General features: G+C 38.7%; 1 protein-coding gene across 1 annotated transcript in view; it reads right to left on the bottom strand.

Moving 5' to 3' along the window:
• Positions 1-12,742, bottom strand: part of nhsl2 (NHS-like 2) — a 171,777-nt gene extending 159,035 nt beyond the window's left edge. Inside the window, exon 1 of the mRNA XM_041984577.1 lies at positions 11,940-12,742. Coding sequence (XP_041840511.1) covers positions 11,940-12,219 — 280 coding nt within the window. The 5' untranslated portion in view covers positions 12,220-12,742. The remainder of the gene's footprint in view (positions 1-11,939) is intronic.
• Positions 12,743-19,729: the final 6,987 nt, after the last annotated feature.

Genomic DNA, 19,729 nt, shown 5'->3' on the forward strand with positions numbered 1-19,729 from the left:
ACCAGGAGGTACCATGTAAAAAATTTGGATTTGTAGCATACACTGCCCATCCATGCTATTCAATATGCTCATCAAATCAAAGTATCAGAGTAGATTGGTGTATCACTACACACCACATCAACAGTGAGGTGCAGAGCAATAATTAAGCCTGGTCTGCAAACATCTTGGAAACTGAATGCTATGTTGCATGGACTCACCTGCCTTTACCATAACTCACCATAACTCCAATATTTTCACTCATATTTTCACTGTGTTTACATACTGCAGCCATCATGCAGTCTACATCTGCTCCTTGAACAATGTGCCTTCATTCAAACACACACTGCCTGTATCCTCAGACCTTCACTGCCTCTCCTCTACGATAGGAATCTGCTCTATAGGAGACAGTATAAACACCGTCCCCCCGGCCTTGTCCTCGGATTAACAGAGACAGAGACAACACAGAGGAAAAGTGGAAACATGGAAGATGTACTCACATCTGCAGTTCAGGAAAGTTGCTGTTCTGAACATGAACAGGATTTCAACAGAGGGCCTCTTCCTGCTCTATATCTTTGCTGTTAGTCTCCTACACTCTGTGGTGTTTGTTACTATTCACAGCGAGGAGAAATTGTAGAACTTTGGGACCACTGGGATGATCCATCAGTCTCCCTCAGCTGCTCCTCGTCTGCAGGGAATAAATCATCTTTGGTTTTTTATCTTGTAAAAGCCTTTTAATTCCTCACATTTACTCTTCTGTTAAACATTCTCACTATTTGGTAAAAAAAGTATTGATTCCAGCACAATAAACAGCAACAAATCTCACGAGAAATGGAAAAAGGAATTTAAAATAGAGTTGACTTTAAGTGCTGTAGGTCCTATTTTAAAAGGACACAAAGGCCAAAGATGTAAGCAAACATTTATTATTTATTATTATTATTATTTATTAACTATTGTTAAGTTACGCAATTTTTTTACTCTTTTGGCACATCCAGCAGTCAGAGAGCCATATCATCCTTTACTCTGAGTCATGTCTCTGGCTGCATGCTGAATTTTACTCACATGTGGACTCTTTGAACTCTGGCTTTGGAATTCATGCAGAAAATATCTGTCTCTGGTTGTTAAATGCTTAACCGGCTCGTCTCTGACTGTGTCTGCTGCAATTAATGGTTAAGAACGGAGTTTACGATACATTTTTTTAAATATATGCTTGAAAAAGGTGCCTGCTGCAACCAAAATCTACACTATCAGAGCTGCAGATCCAGGTGATAATTTACTGTAACTGTGCAGTGAACCAGTCTTACGGCTTCTTACAGGACAGCATGCCACAAAATCATTTTATCCAGACCTTCAGGGAATAAAGCAAAAATGCTGAAATGCTTTGCTTGATTTAAAAATGTGTCTCCTTGTCAGTTTCCCCTCCTCTTGATCCTCCCATCCTTTCTGTTTCCCTCCTGTTTATCTCTCAACTTCTTTTTAGTCTTGCTTTCTTGTTCTCCCTCTTCCCTTTGCTCCACCTCTTCTCATCTTTATCTCCTCTTTCAATATGTTTCTCCCATTTAAACCAGCTCTTTCAGTCTTATTCTGCATTTTCTGCAATGTGTGTTAACAGTACGTTTGTTTTGAGTAGTTGGCAACTTACTAGAAAAAGAAATACTACATGTAGTTTTACAGCAGAAAGGAGGGTGTAAAACACAGAAGAGATCCAGACTCCAGTTCAGGCCAACAACAATAGACATGTGCAGGGTGGTAGCCATGGTAACAGCCAACCAGAAAAATATGCTTATGTGAAGTTGGACATATTGTTTTCATGATTAGCTGAGTTTGAAAATGTATGTAACACAAGTCGCATTTAAAGACACGGACCCCCACATGCACAACCCCGCCCTGCTGTGGACAGAGCTTCTTGTTTAGTATGAAAAACATGAAGACACAAGCCTCGTTTCCATTTCAGTTTTCACAAAATAAAAGCAATATTTCTCAAATTTTAACAAACTGCAGTTGCGATTTGCAGGCGTTTCCTGTGAAAGGTGTTTAATAATTAGCCGTTGTTCTCGTAAAATCTCATTTCGTGAGACTCCACTTCGAGGAGGATGGAGATTTTTAAATCTTTGTAAAACTCTGCATTTAGCTGTTGTTTGCTATCAACGATGGCAGTTATATTTTTTCTTTAATTATTTGTAAAAAGATTTCCATCTCCTCCTCTGTCTGAAATGGTCACGTGACCCCCCCCGTCATGTCCAGGACCATGTAAATGTGAAAAAAAAACTTTTTTAGCGATTTTTTTTTAAATGTAGGTGTTTCCATTACCGTTTTTATTGCAATATTTAGGTTCTGAGCAATCATAGGAGTAATGGAAATGCACCTACAGATACCCCCACTTTTTTCACATTTACACGTAACTGGACATGTCGAAGGGGGTCACAGGACCAGTTCATTTCACGTGAAGCTGGCACAGTATGTATGGACGGAGGAGGAGACGGAAGTCTTTTTACAAATAATTAAAGGGAAAAATAACTGTAATCCTTGATAGCAAACAGCAAAATGCAGAGTTTTACAGGTAATTAGAAATCTCCTTCCTCCTCAAAGTAGAGACGAGATCGAAGGTTTAGAAATATTTATTTTGTTTTGCAAAAACTGTCATGGAAACGCAGCTACAGACGAAGCTTCTCGTGGAGTATGAATAAATCAGACAAAAACAAACTTTTTTCTTGTGTGTGCGTGTGTGTGTGTGTGTGTGTGTGTGTGTGTGTGTGCGTGTGTGTGTGTGTGTGTGAAGGGGGGGGGGTTGAAACAACCAAGATCAAAGAAGACATGCAGTCATTTAAATTTACATAAATAACTGCACACTGTTTAGTTGCTTAATAATATAAGTAATAAGTATAAACCTATTCTAGAGGAAAGTAACTTGACCTTACAGGGGGCGTGGGGGGGTGCTACTGGAAGCGTGGCACACCCTCTAATATAATGGTAAGGGAAAAGCTGATATTAGCTCATTATCAGTTAATTCTTCATTATACATTTATTTATTGCATTTAGTACAAGTACTTATACTTGACAATCCGTTGCATATTTTCTCTCTCAAACTTCCACCAGATTTATTTCACTAGCTTTTTAGAATTCATTCTGTATTGTTGATAAATTATGCAATAGATAAGTCCTCCTACAGATCATCACATAGCATATAAATAACCAAAGAAACTACCATCTGATCTCAATCTACTTCTCCTTCTGCATGTTTAATTTGGTCATTTCATAATTAATGAATTTAAGTATTTGTATCAAGACATTTAAACTTTTAAAACCTGAGTTCCCCTGATTGGGAGGACTTTGAGAAAAGATTGTGTACTTTACTTACTTATTTTGTTCTTTACTTTATCAGAGCCGGCCCTCACAGAGATAATGTTCACATATTGTACAATGATCTGGTAGATGTTTAGAGGCACAGCTGCATCATTCCAAAGCCATGTTCATATTAATCCTGAAAGTTTTTAGTTTTTTTTTAAGGTGAGTCTGCAGCCATCTTCATTTATTCTTCACTAGCAACACATATACTGATATTTACACATTTTAAGAAATCTCCCTTTACTATATCTCCAGAAGCACTTAAATAGACCCTGTGTTTGCAGAAATATACTCATTTCATTATAGAGTGCAATTTTCATGGAGAGGTCTATAGACACATGGCTCAAAGGCTTAATGCCCACTGATTTTAACTGTTTGTAAGATTATTATTTTGGTATCTAACACTTACATGTTTGACTCTTAAATGTCAAAACTGTAAATAACTTGAAAGCATGCTCTCTGGAATCTCTGAATTAACACCTGATGGTAGAGAGTGATGGTGGGGAGGTGAAGACGAAGGGAACATTTTGACACTAAATACTGTGTATTTGTGATACAAGAGAGAATAAAAAATAAAGAAACTAATAAAAAAATAATGGTCTAGCAAATCTCATCCAAATGAAAACTAAGATCTCCAAAGTCATCTGTTGCCATTGAATGCAGAATGTCTATTTTTTGGGGTCAAAACATGAATTCATGGCTAAAAATCAGGTCAAAATGAGTTCCTGAACTGTTTTCAGCAGCATATCTTTCCCTGGTTTCCTGGCTTATGCCTCAGTTGGATTAAATCAAACTGGGAAAAGTTAGAGGATGAAGAGAAAAAAGAAAAGAAATAGGAAAGAAGGGGAACTACAGAGGGGCCAACAGGGAGGGATACTGAGTCATGAGGTTGACATAAACCCGTGGGAACGAGGGAGGAGAGGAGGAGAAAAAAGGGGGAGTTAAAGCCTCTCTTAAAGCCTTTCTCGTTCCTTCATCAAACATTTGATTAACAGTATTTAGAAGGAAATAAATGAGTGAAACAACCCTTGAATTATGCACAAGCTGGATGTAAGCTCAAAGCAAGGTCTAAATGAAAAGTTTATCAGCACTACAATAATCTCCCAGCTCAGGAAAAACGTTTATGATGCACCAATGATTACAAAGAATGCCGTGGTCTGTAATTTTCATCGTAGGTATGTCAACTGTGAGAGACAGAATCATTTTAAAAAATCCAGAAAATCACACTTTAAGATGAGCTGAATGTTCTGGACTGATGAGAAGCTGTTAAGGAGTTTTAGATCTGAGTGTCCAGTATCTAGTAAAGCTAGAAAATGCAGAAACAAAAATGTAGTGATTCACGGAAAGCTCAGTGCACAACGTGCAAAGCAGAGAGCTGGAAATTCACATCAGGTCTGCATTAAGACAGGTTTCTTTTTGTGTGTGTGTTTGTTTGTGTTTATACATATTTATTACATTATTGCTTTATGAAGGGACAAACACCAAAGCTACTGTTTTATATAGCTAGATGACATAAATTAAAGTAGGCCTCTTCATCATACCGCAGTAGAACTGAAAATGTTCTTACTGGGCAGATTCTTGTGTAAACCACATTAAGGTTTTAATACTACAATGAAAATAGACTGCATACATTTGCTATTGCTCCATTGTTTACCTGCGGGGAGCAAGCCGGCTGAAGGGAAAGATATCTGTTTTCGGTCCTGGACAACCATGAGCGAGGTTTTCTTCGTTGTCCTGCTTTGTTTCTTCGTGGGTAGGGACCGTTTTTCACCCGTTAAGAGCAGCTGCTGTACCTGTGTGATATTGTCCAGGCAGTTTGCTTTGCTTGAGTGAAAGTAAACCAAACCAAATGAAGATCCAAGTCCTCCAGAATATCCTGGACTAAAACACTAGATGTGAAATGATCAACTTTAATCATGACATTTAATTTATTAGTGAAAAAACTTTAAATAAATTGAAACTGATGCCAATTAATACGACTTATTTCCTTTAAGTTTTTTTTTAAATGATCAAAGGCTAACTGGTTAATGAAGATGCATACTGGTTTAATGATACTGCTGTCAACAAGGATATTTTCTGTTCAAATAAATGCAGCATTGATGGGTTATGAATTAATGAATAATGTTAAAAAGTGTAATGTGCTTACAGTCAAAGCATTTAACTCTGCCACAGCTGGGAAGGTGAGACTGGATGGTGAACATTTCTTTACATTAAACTAACATGTAAAATTATTTTGGCCTGTGGTTGGATTGTGGTTTCTCAGTGAACGGAGTTTTTAAAAGAAAAGGCACAAAGAAAACAATAAACCTCAGCTTGCTTTCACATACTTGGGATACTCTTGTCCCACTTTGGGTCAACTGCAGGCCGTAGAAAATGGCAGGAGATACGTCCAGTATGAGAAAACTTAAGAGGAGAAGTTTCAGAGGACAAAGTCCTCAAGTTCAGGACTTTCTGAGTGACAGCTTCCAGACAAAAGTGGATACACACATGCACACACACTATCTATCTATCATGCTTTCCAAAGTGATGACTGACATCCTCTTCCTCTCTGTATCAGTACGACTCCTCCCTTCTTCCCCAGGGGGAGGAAACCAGCTCAGATCCCTCTGGCATGTCTCTATGTGGAGGTCCTGGAAGTGACTCTGACTCTTGTACAAACTCTAAACTGGATGGAAAAAATCCCCTCATCTGGGCCTGGAGCATGTGTTTGAGTGTGTGTTTCACTTCTTTTGGCAGGTGGAAGAGGGGGGGGGGTTGTCAGTGGAAAAGTGCACATGCAATTCTTTTTTTTTTTTCTTTTCTTGTATGAATGAGAGTGAAAAGAGCAATTTTTTGATCCCTGTAAATCTAAAAACCTTTAACTGCCTTAACCTAACCCAACCTAAAAACAGGTGGAAGTCATTTCAATCCATTTAATCTGCCTAAAGCTGCATGAAAACACAGTGAAAAAGACAGTTCATACAATTTGTTCTGAACAAATAAGAAATCAAGCACTGAGAATGGATCATGCATCGTAAGTCTTACAGCAGTAAGTTAGGTGGGATTGCGTAGTACATTTTTGTATGACTTGATGTAGAAAACCCCTTGCACGTGGGTTGGGTTGTTTTAACAATTCTGTCTCTCAGAAAACTCAAAGTTGTTCAGAGTTCAACAAAATATATCAACCAGTCTAAATGTTGAGGTTAGTCTTAAAATTCATGTGAATATTGATTCAAAGCACCAAAGTTGCAGACCGAGCACACTCTCACATGAAAGTGGCTTTCCCCAGCGAGATAACGCCCCACTGCAACTTCTGCACCAGTCAGGAAGCACTGGAGGAACATCCAAACCCAAACTTCCCAAATCTGACTGAGCGTCTGCAGAATCAGCCAGAACCCAGAAGCCCAGGTCCTGTTGCATGTGTCCTGAAGCCAGACAGCTGTGGACACCTTAAAAAATGTTTTGGTATAAACTAAATTTGGAGCAAACAATGTCTGACCAACAACCAAGAAGAACAAAACTGTGTATGTGTTAACACTGCTCACATTTTGTTATACGCCTACTAATGAGCGCCAGAAAGTTGTAACTTGGAGCTTTGCTGAAAGAAGAAAAGTCTCTAAAAACGTTTATTTCGATGGGATATTGTATCCTCACTTAATCTGAGATTGTCTTTTCTATGAACAGATTCTGAATGCTAATTTCAGGATCACGTTTAGATGCTCAAACAGCAGAATTAGACTCTTAAATTAGTCCATTACTGCTCCTCATAACCAAATGTTAAACTGCATATGTCTGATTTTATTTGATTTGAGAATTTATTTAAACATGAAGGCAAAAAAAGACATGAAACCAGAAAATATCAATATTACAAAAATATCCTCGTTCAAAATGAGTGACACAAGCCAGCTCTTTTTTAATCCCTCGCTTCTCCATACCCCAATAATTTAAAACAAATACCATCATTATCATAAACATGCCACAGTCACATTCATTACTGGTAATAAACCCTATGCCATGCTCAATACAAATGTACTTTTAATGACTTTCAAGATTAAAACACACCTTTATTATCAATATATTGGTTCATAAAATCAACTACATATAACTCCACACAGTAAAGATTTTGTTGAGGATCAGATGTCGGCACAATACCAGCTTTTTAAATAGCATAACTATCATTTAGTAGTGTGATTCAGTTATTCAGTTCAATACTGGTGACTTTCTTCTCTTTGAAGTAACTACAGTTTGTTATAAAAGTCACTAGATTTGTCATAAGTCACTTTTTTGAGAGAAAATGTCACTTAAGGGGTCTGAGAAGTAACTAAACAACTGAGTTAGCAACACTTTCCTGGTTGTGCTATTAAGCTAGTTTTAGCTAGTTTAGCACTAACACACAACTACAGGGTGTTGGCAACTGGCAAATCTTTTCTTAGATACCTTGTTTTTCTCATATTTATCAGAGCTACCTAGGCCTTGATCCTTTATTCAGCTGGTATGGATGCAGATGTTTTGCCAGTCACATTTAGTTTCAGCTTCTTTTCAATCTTTCAGCACAATAACATGTTTGTATCCATCAAGTGCATATTTGACATTCTTGTTTTATAATCAGCTGAGAAATAGTCAGCTAAAATGAACTGGCAATGGAAATGCTGGTTTTCAAATCTGATATACTCATACTCACTCATATCCCTCTAAATCATAGTACATAACTACCACTTTCACCCCCAAAGTGCCTACCTATTGTCACCGAAAATAACAAAGATCTTAAAGCACCTAAGAAACGCCCCAAATATTTGACCTTATTGTGTTGGTAATATGTAGGAGTGTTTTCTATCTTTACTGAGATGGTAGGAGGTGAAAAAAAGAGAAAAGGCAGTGAAAAGAGGATGATGATGAGAGATGAAGGACCAAACAGCATTTATTGATTGTCTAGCTGTGTACTTCAGCCCACATGGTGGTGAAACAGTGAGAGCCCACACACAGTTTAGAACGGAGAAAGAAGAAGAGCGTGGATCTTTACATCAAACACGTTTGTGCTCATGTGCAGATTTGTTAATGTGAGCACACACATACACACTCACAGGTCACTGTAAAGTAAACTCAAGGACAGTTACATTTCATCCTTCTTCCTTTCCTCCTCCCAGCTCTACATCTGGTCTGTGTTTAAAAAGACTTTCTCTTTCTGTGTTATAATACTGTACGTGCGCTCACATAAACACACACATGCTCGTGTGTGTGCTGCTGACTGCCTCGTAAATTCATGTTCACAGTCAGCTTGCTTCACTATTTTGCCTACTTTTCAGTTGTAATGGAAATAAAGAGAAAGTGTCCTATGATAACTTTGTGCAAAGCTTGCAGAGTTACCGGGAGTGCAGCTATGGTATCAGCTTCCCATGATGCATCTGGACCACATCACACTTGCACAGGATGTCAACTGGAGATTTCTATATTATTTTGCCTCTGATGTGAAAGTTTAGAGCTATGCTGCAGCATGTGCCCTCATACTTTTGGACAGAAGCGTTTGTGAAAATTGTACAGTTAAAACTGGGTCACTGCTGTACGACTTGCTGTTATCACACAGCTCTGCCAAGGAGAGGACTGACTTGTGCTTTAGGCTGACATAGTTATAAAAGCTAAAAAGAAAGTCATAATAACAGCATCTTTTAATCAATGAATGCTAAACATTTAACATCTTTTCCAGTACAGTTATTTTGTGAAAGATGGAACTATAAGCTAAAACAATTTGGCTCAAATTTGACTATAATTTCCTTTTTTAATTTTTCAAAGTTTAATCTGCATGAACTTGGTTAAAGTTCAAACCTCAGTGACCTGTTAAAATTAAATACACTATAAATATATACACAATAAACTACATAGCATTACGACCTTAAAACTCCACGTTCCAGACTTGTTTGATGGCATCATGACATCTAACATGCACACTTCTGGAGCCGTTGCTGCTCAGCAATGTCTCAAGGCTGAGAAACTACACTATACAACGTTTTTTTATCTGGGACGCTGAGTTATGTAGCAGCAGAGTTTCGCTTCACATGTTAGCACACGGATTCATAAACTCACGCAGTGTTTTGAACGTGCACCGTAGCTAATCAAGCAAAGAAACGCAAGAAAACAGAAATAGAATAAAAGAGGAAAAAAAGAGAAAGGGACAGAACAAGAGTCAAGATCTGGAAAGAGGTCACAGTACATGTAGGATGCAAGATGAATTAGCCATCGATACGGCGCACATCTCGGGGAAAATTGCAAAAGTTATGTAGTGCATCTTTAAGAAAATTCCTGTTTTTAAGTGGTTCACAGATACATTAGAATTAGTTAACCCTCGTGATCCAGCACGCTAATGGTAAATGGATGGTATCTACGTAGCGGTTTTCTAGTCGTTTTCCAGTATAAGCCTGGACAAATACTTAATACTACATCTTAACCACTCCATTCAATAAGCTAACATTACTAATGTTCCATTTACTATGTTGTTACAACAACAGAGGAAACAGTTAAGGACGGCCATTTATGGAAGGAAACTACCTCCCCAAATAATTTGAGAAGGTGTTTTTGGATTTTACAATTTTGGGAGAACCACAAATGAGCAATGTCATCCGACTGCCTGCTTTTCAGTACAGTCAGTTACAGCAGGTTGATAGTCAGAAGCTTGTGAAAAATACATCAAGATAAGCAGCCTATTGTATCATTTAGGGAAAGGGGGTTCAACAAAGAAAGTAAAGGCGCATTCACACCAGGATAGTCCAGGAGACTTTGTTCAGTTAGGCAGGTGCCAAGAAATGTCGCACCCTCAGTTGGTTTAGTTTGCTGTCACACTGCAGTTTTCTCAAGTGGACCAGACCGCCTGGACGATGTCACGTAGTTACAACAGCTCACTAGGGATAATATACCCTCAAACAAACACTGGCCAAGAGGAAAATAACAGCAAGGAAAAAAGAAAGAAAATCCAGCTCATCAATTGGCCACCAACAACAAAAGCTCATTCACTGCAAGGAAACAATCAAGCGACACCAAGTATGTTCAGTGTCTTTACTTTGATGTTAAAACCAAATGTTGTGTCCAGTATGAGCAGCAAGCTATCCAACACAAACTATACTATCCATCGAAGTAGACCAGGTTTTAATTTGAAGTGGACCGAACAAGCGTGAATGCACCCTAAATTCCAAGTTGTGTAGTTTAATTACAATTAGTACATCTATATGACATCACACAGAAAAACATTAAGAAAAAGAGAAGGATAACGCCATGCTCTAACCACAGATAGATGGGCTTACTGGGTACAAATTTTTATATGAAAGTCTGCATTTCAGATTTTTTTAAGATGATGATGAGCTTTATTTCAGTATAAAACAAAGATTTTCAACATTTAATTCATAGAAACGTGATCATTTTTGTCAAGAGCTGAAAGGCAGCTGCACAATAATACATTCCAAGAATTATGTTTATTGCAAATTTATTTCAACTTGATCAAGCATGTAGACTGTCCAATAAGCTAAAAAGGCTCCAATAAAATCCAACTGCTAACAGACTCTAATAAAAAAAATATGCAATCATCCAACTCTGTTTAACCTATAAAATTAAAACCAGCCTTGTCCTGAAATGACTCTGATGAAATAGAACTGAGCAAGAACGAGGCTTGAAAATTAAATAATATCAAGAAAAGTTTCTACACGTTTCTGAAAATGAAAAGCTGACTATTTAGTAGCACCTGAATTTGAGCATCTTAAGCTGCTGAGAAGGCAAATATGTGTCTTGCTTCACTGCTCCACCCATTTTTAGTATTATGTGACTTGAAAGTTTAAGTTTCCACATCACATCTGTGCAAGCTGTAAAAGTCAGATTTTCACTGAACACAAAGAAATCTGCTTCCTTCTGGAAAAGTAGAAGAACTACATCCGCAAATACATAAAAACATCTAAATTCAACGTTTTAAAGCACTGATGAGTAAGTGAATATCTTTAGTCAGTGTCAAGGCTGAGCAATGAGATAGATAGATAGATAGATAGATAGATAGATAGATAGATAGATAGATAGATAGATAGATAGATGAGTGTCAGACTTGCTGTTAGGAAGGAGAGGACACAAACGTGTCAGGTCAAAATGAGAAAACTTCAAAACACGCATGACATCTCAAGTATAAGTTCTCTACACACACGCCCTCAACGTGCTGCCTTCAGGAGCATCTAGTAAACCAAATACCCAGGAGCAAAAGTCAATAAAAACACGAGAAGTTGACTAGATAGAGGCGTAATGGGACCTCACATGGTTACATCTGACCTTTCTGTTATGCTCACGAGCTCTACCTTCCTAAACATCACGTCAGAGCCATTTTTTCAACCTTTCAAGGTAAATTCAGATTTTTCCCCCCCCATCAACCAAATGTTTAACCCTCCAATAATAACCCCCTTATACACTCCTATCTTCCCCTCACACAGTACTTTTAATCTGATTATGGGGCATGCATCGTGCAGTGATGTCCTGCCTGCAGCATGACTGTGACCTGATTTCACAGAGTTTGACACTCAAACAAAAGCTGTGTCTACTCTCCTCCCGCAGCTGCGAGCGACACAAAGTGACTCCAGGTGTATTTTTCTACAGCTCAGGTTTTCTTTCATTCCTCTTACTTCTCGGTGGAGGCTTGCTGACCAGGTCTGCGACGTGCCTCTGCAGCCGGACCACTCTGCCCTCCAGCGCGCCGGACCGGTGGCAGATGGACACCAGTTCTCCTTCCAGCTCCTCTAGGATGCTCACCGAGTGTCGGGACAGATCCGAGAGCTGCCGCAGCACCGAGCACAGGGTGAAGCCGCATACGTCCGCCAAGTCCCCGAAAATCTCCGTCCGCAGGCTCCTGTCCTCGGGCTTGCACACATCTTTGGGAAGTATCGTTCGTTTACAAAAAGGCATGTTTTCTCTCCCTCCACACGCACGCAAAAAATATGACAACAAACTCCTCAGATATGTCAAGTTATATTCCGGTGGTCCTTCTCTCTCCGGATGGCGCACAGACACATGCTACGAGGCGTCCTGGAGCAGAAACTCCGCCACTGTCGGAGAAGCTTGGAGCGAGTTGCGCGTCGCGCGCCCTCATTGTTTTTAACTGCGAGTCAGATTTTTTTTTTTTTTTTTTTTTTTCGGTGAAGAGGAGAGACTCCGGGCTGCTGTGTGGGGTGTTTTAAAAAGTTGACAGACTGTAACACACACCATCCGGTTCAGGCTTCAGAATCAAAGCTTCGTGTTCTGGTTTCTTAGATTTTCCCACCAGTTCTGCATTTTGTAGAGATGTTTTACTTGTGTTTGTAGGCTTTGTATGTTTGGAAGCTCTGGATCCTAAAAAGCGTTAAACCACCCAAAACAATATACAAAAAATATATCAAACAACAAGAACCAAAAAGAAAATATATTAACCATCCATATTTAAGATAATTTATCCTGAACTTCGTGTATCTTAATTTTAGCATTGAGGTTTTCATTATTTTATTTATTTATTTATATATTTGTTGTTTGTTTTTGTTTTCTTTTTATTACCCTTCATCATGTTTTAACTTTGAAGACATTTATACAAACTTCCGGTAAAATTTTGTGAGTCTTGACGTGACGACATGGGGCGCAACAGTCTGGTGTTTCCTGACGGGGAAAAGAGGAAAAAATAATAAGAAAGTGCTCTGGAGGATAAAGTAAAGATGAAGGCAAGGAAGAGAGGATGGAGGAGGGTAGAGAGGTGAATGCTTCAACTCTTTCATGCGCTGCTGCGCGTGACTGCTCTCCCACGCGTGCATGCGCGGGTGGTGAAAGAAAAAAACACCTTGGAGAAGGTCGCCCTCTGTTTAATCACAAATGTAGGTCCATGAAGAGATCACTGTTTGATGTGGAAGATGTGTTGGAGGCCTCCACTGCAGAGTTCCGCCACCACAAGAACAGCATGGTAGCAAAGTATTTATTCACAGAACACGTAAGCTTGGATAATCTTTTTTATTTAAAGCCACAACTTTGGACTTTTTTGTCCATCTCCTGTCATTTACGTGCGTAATTTAATCGGTTTTTGGGTTGCTTGAAGCAGCAAACAGAGAAGGACCACCAGAAACTGTGGGGGCAGTGTTAAACAGTGTAGCTGACACATGACCAGCAAACGGAACAAACCACAGAAGAAGACAATGACAAGGATAAAAACTGTAGAGATGGTGGGAGCTGTTGAAGAAAGGTTGTGTGAGTGTGTCTGGCATGTTGGGCAGAGGTAAACCACTTCATAGTGGTGCTTTTCTGCCACCAACCAGTGTCTGAACCTGACGTCAGAATGCTGACGGGAGCTCTGAACTCACTGCACACTGACGGAAGAATTGACTTAAAAATCATGGTGTAGAAGACACATGGAACTATGAGGGCGGTGATGTTGAAACAGACGTGCATATTTACGTAATGAAGCATAAATGGGCATTTATTCAGCGTCCATATTTCATCATGTCTCTTCTCTGAGATCTTTCCACTCAATAAAAGTCAGTCTGGTGTTGGCTCTTGTTTTAGCTCTTGCTTTGTCACTTTCTCTTTTTTTTCTTTTTCTTGCTTCCTTGGTTTCTTAGCCTCAGGACGCTGAAGGGCACCATGCCATCAAGAAGAGCCAGAAGCACAGAGTTTTAAGGTCAGAAACCTAGAAGGTTCTTAAAGTGACACAACATAAGTGAAATGACCCCAAAGTACCTGAGCAGCAGCAATGACAAGAGATTATATTATAACCAGGTGAAGCACCTCTTCTAAGAAGGAGATGGAGAAATGACATCCAAGCAGCCTAATTGTTAGCTTTGTTGTGAACAAATAAACATGTGGTTAAATTTAATGTTCCGTTAATGGGAACGTATTAGAACATTAAAACATAATAATTCCTGTCCCATGAAAGAATTTGATGGAAGCAACATGTTTAATATTAGCTGGGATATGGGGTGTGTTTACCAGTGTGTTTCATCAGCTCTACTTTTAATAAGATTCTGTATTAAGGAACTGAGGAAACAGTTTACTACAGTTTTGCAAAAAAAATAGTTTTTTTTATTCTCACTTGATTTAAGATTTAAGCTGCTCAACCATTTGGGGCTTTGATGACTTACTTTTCCTTATACTGAGAAGGTTTCCAGCGGGAGGCAGGTCTGGACTGCATGCAGGTCAGTTTAGCTCCTCTCTTTTTTATTAGAGTCATGTGATACATAAAAAAATGTGGTTTGACATTATTTTTGTTAAAATAGAAAAACCTTTTCTAAAAAATAAACATATGTTTTGAAACACATATGGTCTGAAAATCCATGTCATTTGCATGAATGCACCTCTGGATGCCAGATCTTTTTAACTGTGACAATAAGGTTGAATGCTCCTCTTTTCTTTAGTCCCAAAGACACAGTATCCAGGATTCTGACTATTTTTTCCTCTCTTTACACACTCATTTATGTCACTGCTTACGCCTGATTTTAGTTTTACTCAAGCATGAGCAAAACTCAGCAGCCACAGAGAAATCAAAGCAAGTTTCTCACTGAATACACCAAACTGCTCAGTCACAAGCTCCTCATTAAAAAGGGAGGTGTGTCTTTTCCTGCTTTTTTTCCTTGCCTCTGAACACATCGGGATTATAAGCCAACTGTCTGGTCAACCAACATAACCAGCTTCCCACAGCGGATTCTTCTTCCTCCCCACAAAGGCACAACAGGAGCACAGAGAATAAAAATAAGACAACAAACTTGGTCAGAGTATCTCATGACGTGGCCCCCTGCACACCCAAGAGAAGAGTGGATGGGACTTTGGGCTCCACGATGCCTCTAACAGGCTGTTTTACTCTGATCATGTGTCATCTGTTTACCTCCTGTCATGCGTCAAATGACGCAAGAACAATAACTTAATTCCAAAAGAATGAGGTTTACAGAATTAAATAGTCATGATGAATACTTCAAGAATGGTTTTAATAAAGTCCTGTCTATGTTTTTAAGACATGTTTTAGCCTCTTGCTATTGGTTGTAATACCGACAGTTTGACTAAAAGAGCTTTATTTTTTCTGCATCTGACGTTTTTTCTTTTGTTTCAACTGCAGAAAAAGATCTGGCAAATAACAGAATTATATCATCCAAGATGTTCAAAGAAAAAGTTGGAAATACATAAAAAAATATCTCCCAAAACGTAAAAGTACTAAATTGGTTGAAAAAAGCTGAAATTCTACATTAACTTTGACTTTGATATAACTGTAGACAGTTTGAACCAAAGATGTAAACTTCACGTATTTGTTAATATACATACATATTTGGATTTAAGGCCTCCAACACAAACCAAAAACAAAGTTGGGGCATGAAGGTGAAGAATATGCTTGCTTTTTAACCACACATTCCCACAGGTGTCCACTAGAGGGCGCCTCAGAGAACTCAGACCAGATAGAGTAGCTGAATTTGTAGGATGTAAGCGAAACGATAAATATGAAAACAATAGAAGAGGTTCATGTTTGATTAATTATGATATAAAGAAAAAACAGGAGCTGTAATGTAGATGGTATGTAAGGCTCCAAAACCCAGCACATCATGTGATGTCTTCAAAACTTTTCGTCAGTTTTGCCGCTGTCCACCCTGTGACCTTATATCGAGTCAAGCTGGTCCCTACACTGCTCCTGCTGGTTACTCACATATTGCAGCTTGTGAAAATGTAGCGTTAATTTCTGAGGACGTGCAAAAATGTTGCTTCAAACACATGCAATATACACAAATGCCACGATAAGAATAGAGTAGATAGAATAGATAAACACTTACACGTAAGTAAAAGCAAGTATACTCTCAGCCTAAAGCTTTACTACTTGGTAATGTTATCATTCCTTCTCCCAAAATCCCAAATCAGATCCCAAAATCTGAAAGATGCTCTGGCATTGAAGAAATTAAGTGATAAAGCAGTCGAGGTATCTGCAAACAGGTGTTAAGCAGATTTGGGTCATTGTAAAAGTTTCATCACAAATTCTCCACATATTCTCTGTTAGAGTCAGATCAGTGCAGACAGGTCAGTCCAGTGCCTCTACTTCATCAGCCACGCCTTGTAATGTGTGCAGAACACGATTTTACTTTGTCTTGCAGAAAGATGATGTCAGGAAGGCACCATTTATTGCTCCAAAATCTCAATATACATTTCCACATAAATTCTACCATCACAATTCAGTTCAGCTTTGTTTATATAGCATCAGTTCACAACAGGCATCTCAAGGCACTTTTACATAGACAGTCCAATTCAGAACAATTCACTGTAGTCCAATTTTTATTCAAACAAATCCATTACATGATCCATGTTAGTCCAGTTTATAATAATCGCATACATATAATCCAGCCATCCAACCATTTTTATTTACCTGCTAATTCCAGCGCAGGGCTGTAGGGGGCTGCAGTCTGTCCCAGCAGCATCTAGGTGAGACACCCTGGACAGGTTGCCGGGCATTTCAGCCCATTTCAGTCAAATAAACCAATTCATGAAAATAATTGCTTTGCTAAGGAAACCAACAGATTGCATTAAATCTTCTCTTCTTTTCAACCCCCCCTCCTGAGTATGCACGAGGCAATAGTAGACAGGAAAAAACTCCCTTTTTACAGAAGGAGACTGCATCAGAACAGACTCACGAAGGGCAGCCATCTGCCTTAACTGGTGAACGGTGGAGAAGACAAGAGGGATCAACATCACCATAACTCTAATCCAAGGATACCTGCTGAGAAAATAAAAAGATAAAGACTAGAAGCACAGAGAGCGCAGACCTCTGCCAAGCCATTGTAATTTTAGTTTTAATTTTTTTAGCCAATGATTCTGGGATTTCTTTTTTATTTAGATGCTGTGATGGTAAAATTAACTCTGTCTCCCTATTGTGAAAAATCCTTTTAAAATTCCTGGATGCAGGTGGTAATCCGGATCACCCAAAATCCTTTTTCCATTCCTGAGATTTCCTGAAAATTTAATCATAATCTGTCCATAACTTTTTGAGTTATGCTGCTAACAGACAGACAGAGAGAAAGACCAACACAGCCAAATACATGACCTCTGCTTCGGCAGAGATAATAATAATGTCAGATCCTACCAGAGGTGTAGAGTTTGTCCTCTGGGCAAACGCAACATGAGTATTTTATTTTGCGTCCTTGTCCTTCACACACTGCTTTTCATCCACATTACTTAAATGATTCTGTGATACTAGGAGGAGAAATATGCTAAAGGTGATGTAATGGAGATCATCTGCTGATCTTTTCTTACTCTGTAGATGCTGCCCAGTCACCTGTTGATATGTCATCATTTTTATTTTATTATTAGCCTTAAAATGCCTTCATCCAATTTATTTTTGGGATTGATTGCAGGCTTAAAATGCAGGGATGGAGTTTAGTTAGTGAGACAATCTTCACACTGACTGCAAAGGTAATTATCTGATCTGGATACTATTAAAAACTCTGTGCTATCTTCAGCTAATGTCTGTTTAAAATCAGATCTGTAGTCTTGTAGGCCTGTAAACAGATCTGAATTCAGTTCTGCAGCGAGTCCTTCCATCTGCAGCTTGACTTCGGTTATTTCTCCATCCACTTCTCTTTTCTCTCTAGAGCCCAGTGAAACCTCCATAGTCCTTTACTTGAGACTTGTGAACATACTCCTACTCCCTCCCTCCTTTGCCCCAAAAACGCACATCTGGTCCTTAGAGCGCCCCCCGGGCCTCCTTCAGCAACCCCTCCCAGACATGAACTTGGCCTACCTAAATGTTTTTGTTCATGGGGTCTGAGTCGTTCATACGGAGAAGGGGGTGGAGAAGGAAAGACAAGGAATTTCAACAAACTGGCTTACATTGACACAATTGAAAACATCAACAAACCATCAGAAATTTATAAGAGGCAGAAGAAAAGGAAAACTACAACAACAAGAAAGTATGAGGCTGGAAGTGGGAAGCAGCGTGAGGGAGTGGCTTCATTACATCATTCGAACATTGTTGGACTCACACCAACCACATCAGCAGTGTCATCCAGCTGTGAGTTCGTATCGGCTGTGGTTCAACCAACCAGTTAGTCTGAATAAACCAGAATGGCTAAAACTAGTAAAAAGTCGGTTTTCTGCCATGAATCTTTACAGTCAATCATTCAATCAGCCAACAGTCAGTCAGCCAGTCAATCACATGGAAGCAATTGATTAAAAACAGCTGTCCTCACCCATTCCCTCTTCCTCCTCCTACTCCTCCTCCACCAGCTCCAAAGATGACTGAGTTCATTGTTTTAGCAGCCCAGCCCACATTCTGTACAGAGCTCCGTATTTACCTCCATTACTTTGTCCACTCCTACTTCCTTCTTCTTCTTCTTCTCCTCTGTCTCACTCTCATGTCTCGGTCTTTTTATTCTTTACCTAAAACTGATTGATGCTCCAACGTTACCTGTGAAGGTGAATACTTACGACATTCAGTGGAATAACATTCACTAACACCAAAATGTATTTATGCTTTTGTTTCTTTTAAAAGCTGAAAAAGATTCAAGTGTGTGAGACTGCTTGCAATAATCTTTTTAAAACATCTTTAAAACACTACAGATGACAAGCAACTACAGAAGAAACTCTTGTTTCATGTTTAGGTCTCGGATTGGAATTTCGTTTTCTTGCACCAGCTGTTTATAAATCTGATCCTAAATTCGCAAACAAGCACTTCCTGCAGAATTGCTTTAAAGTACACTAACTAGCCATTCACCAGCCAATGTCACAATGACTACACTCATCTCCTTTATAGAGGCCACTGATTCATTTTCTATGCATTATTTTAACCCTTTAATGCCTGACCCCAGAAGTAATGGGAGGAAAATTCCAACTTTTTCAATCTGAAAACTTTGATTCTTTAAGAAAACTGTTAAGAAGCCACATTAAGAAAAATATTTTTCACAAGCTTCAAGAATAAAGTTGAAATATTAAGTAAATAAAGTTGTAATATTACAAGAAGAAAGTCATAATATTACAAATATAAAGTTGTAATTTTATGAGAAAAAAAGTCAAAATATTATGTACGAAAAGTTGTGATTTTAGGAGAATAAAGTAAAATTTTAACCTTTTCTTTTAGAAGAGCAATGCTGTTAAAATGAGGGCGATGGAGCATTTCTTAAAGTTGTTCTTCAGCACTGGAGACACTCTTTTGGCACATCAGCACCACATTATCATGAATATCAGGACTTTAAAGAAAATCTACATGAAAACTTGGACTTGGAGGAAATTGCTGCTTATGTGGAAAAGGGAAATGGCTGCAACTGGTACAATTACGACTTTACTCTTGTAATATTGCAACTTTATTCCAGTAATATTCCAACTTTTTTTTGGTGAAATTGCGACTTTATTCTCATAATATCACAACTTTATTCTTGAAGCTTATGAAAAAATATTGTTTTTAATGTGGCTCTAAGACTCTGTCATAGATTAGCCCTTT

This window comes from Melanotaenia boesemani, chromosome 5 (assembly GCF_017639745.1).
Source record: "Melanotaenia boesemani isolate fMelBoe1 chromosome 5, fMelBoe1.pri, whole genome shotgun sequence".
Lineage (NCBI taxonomy): Eukaryota > Metazoa > Chordata > Actinopteri > Atheriniformes > Melanotaeniidae > Melanotaenia > Melanotaenia boesemani.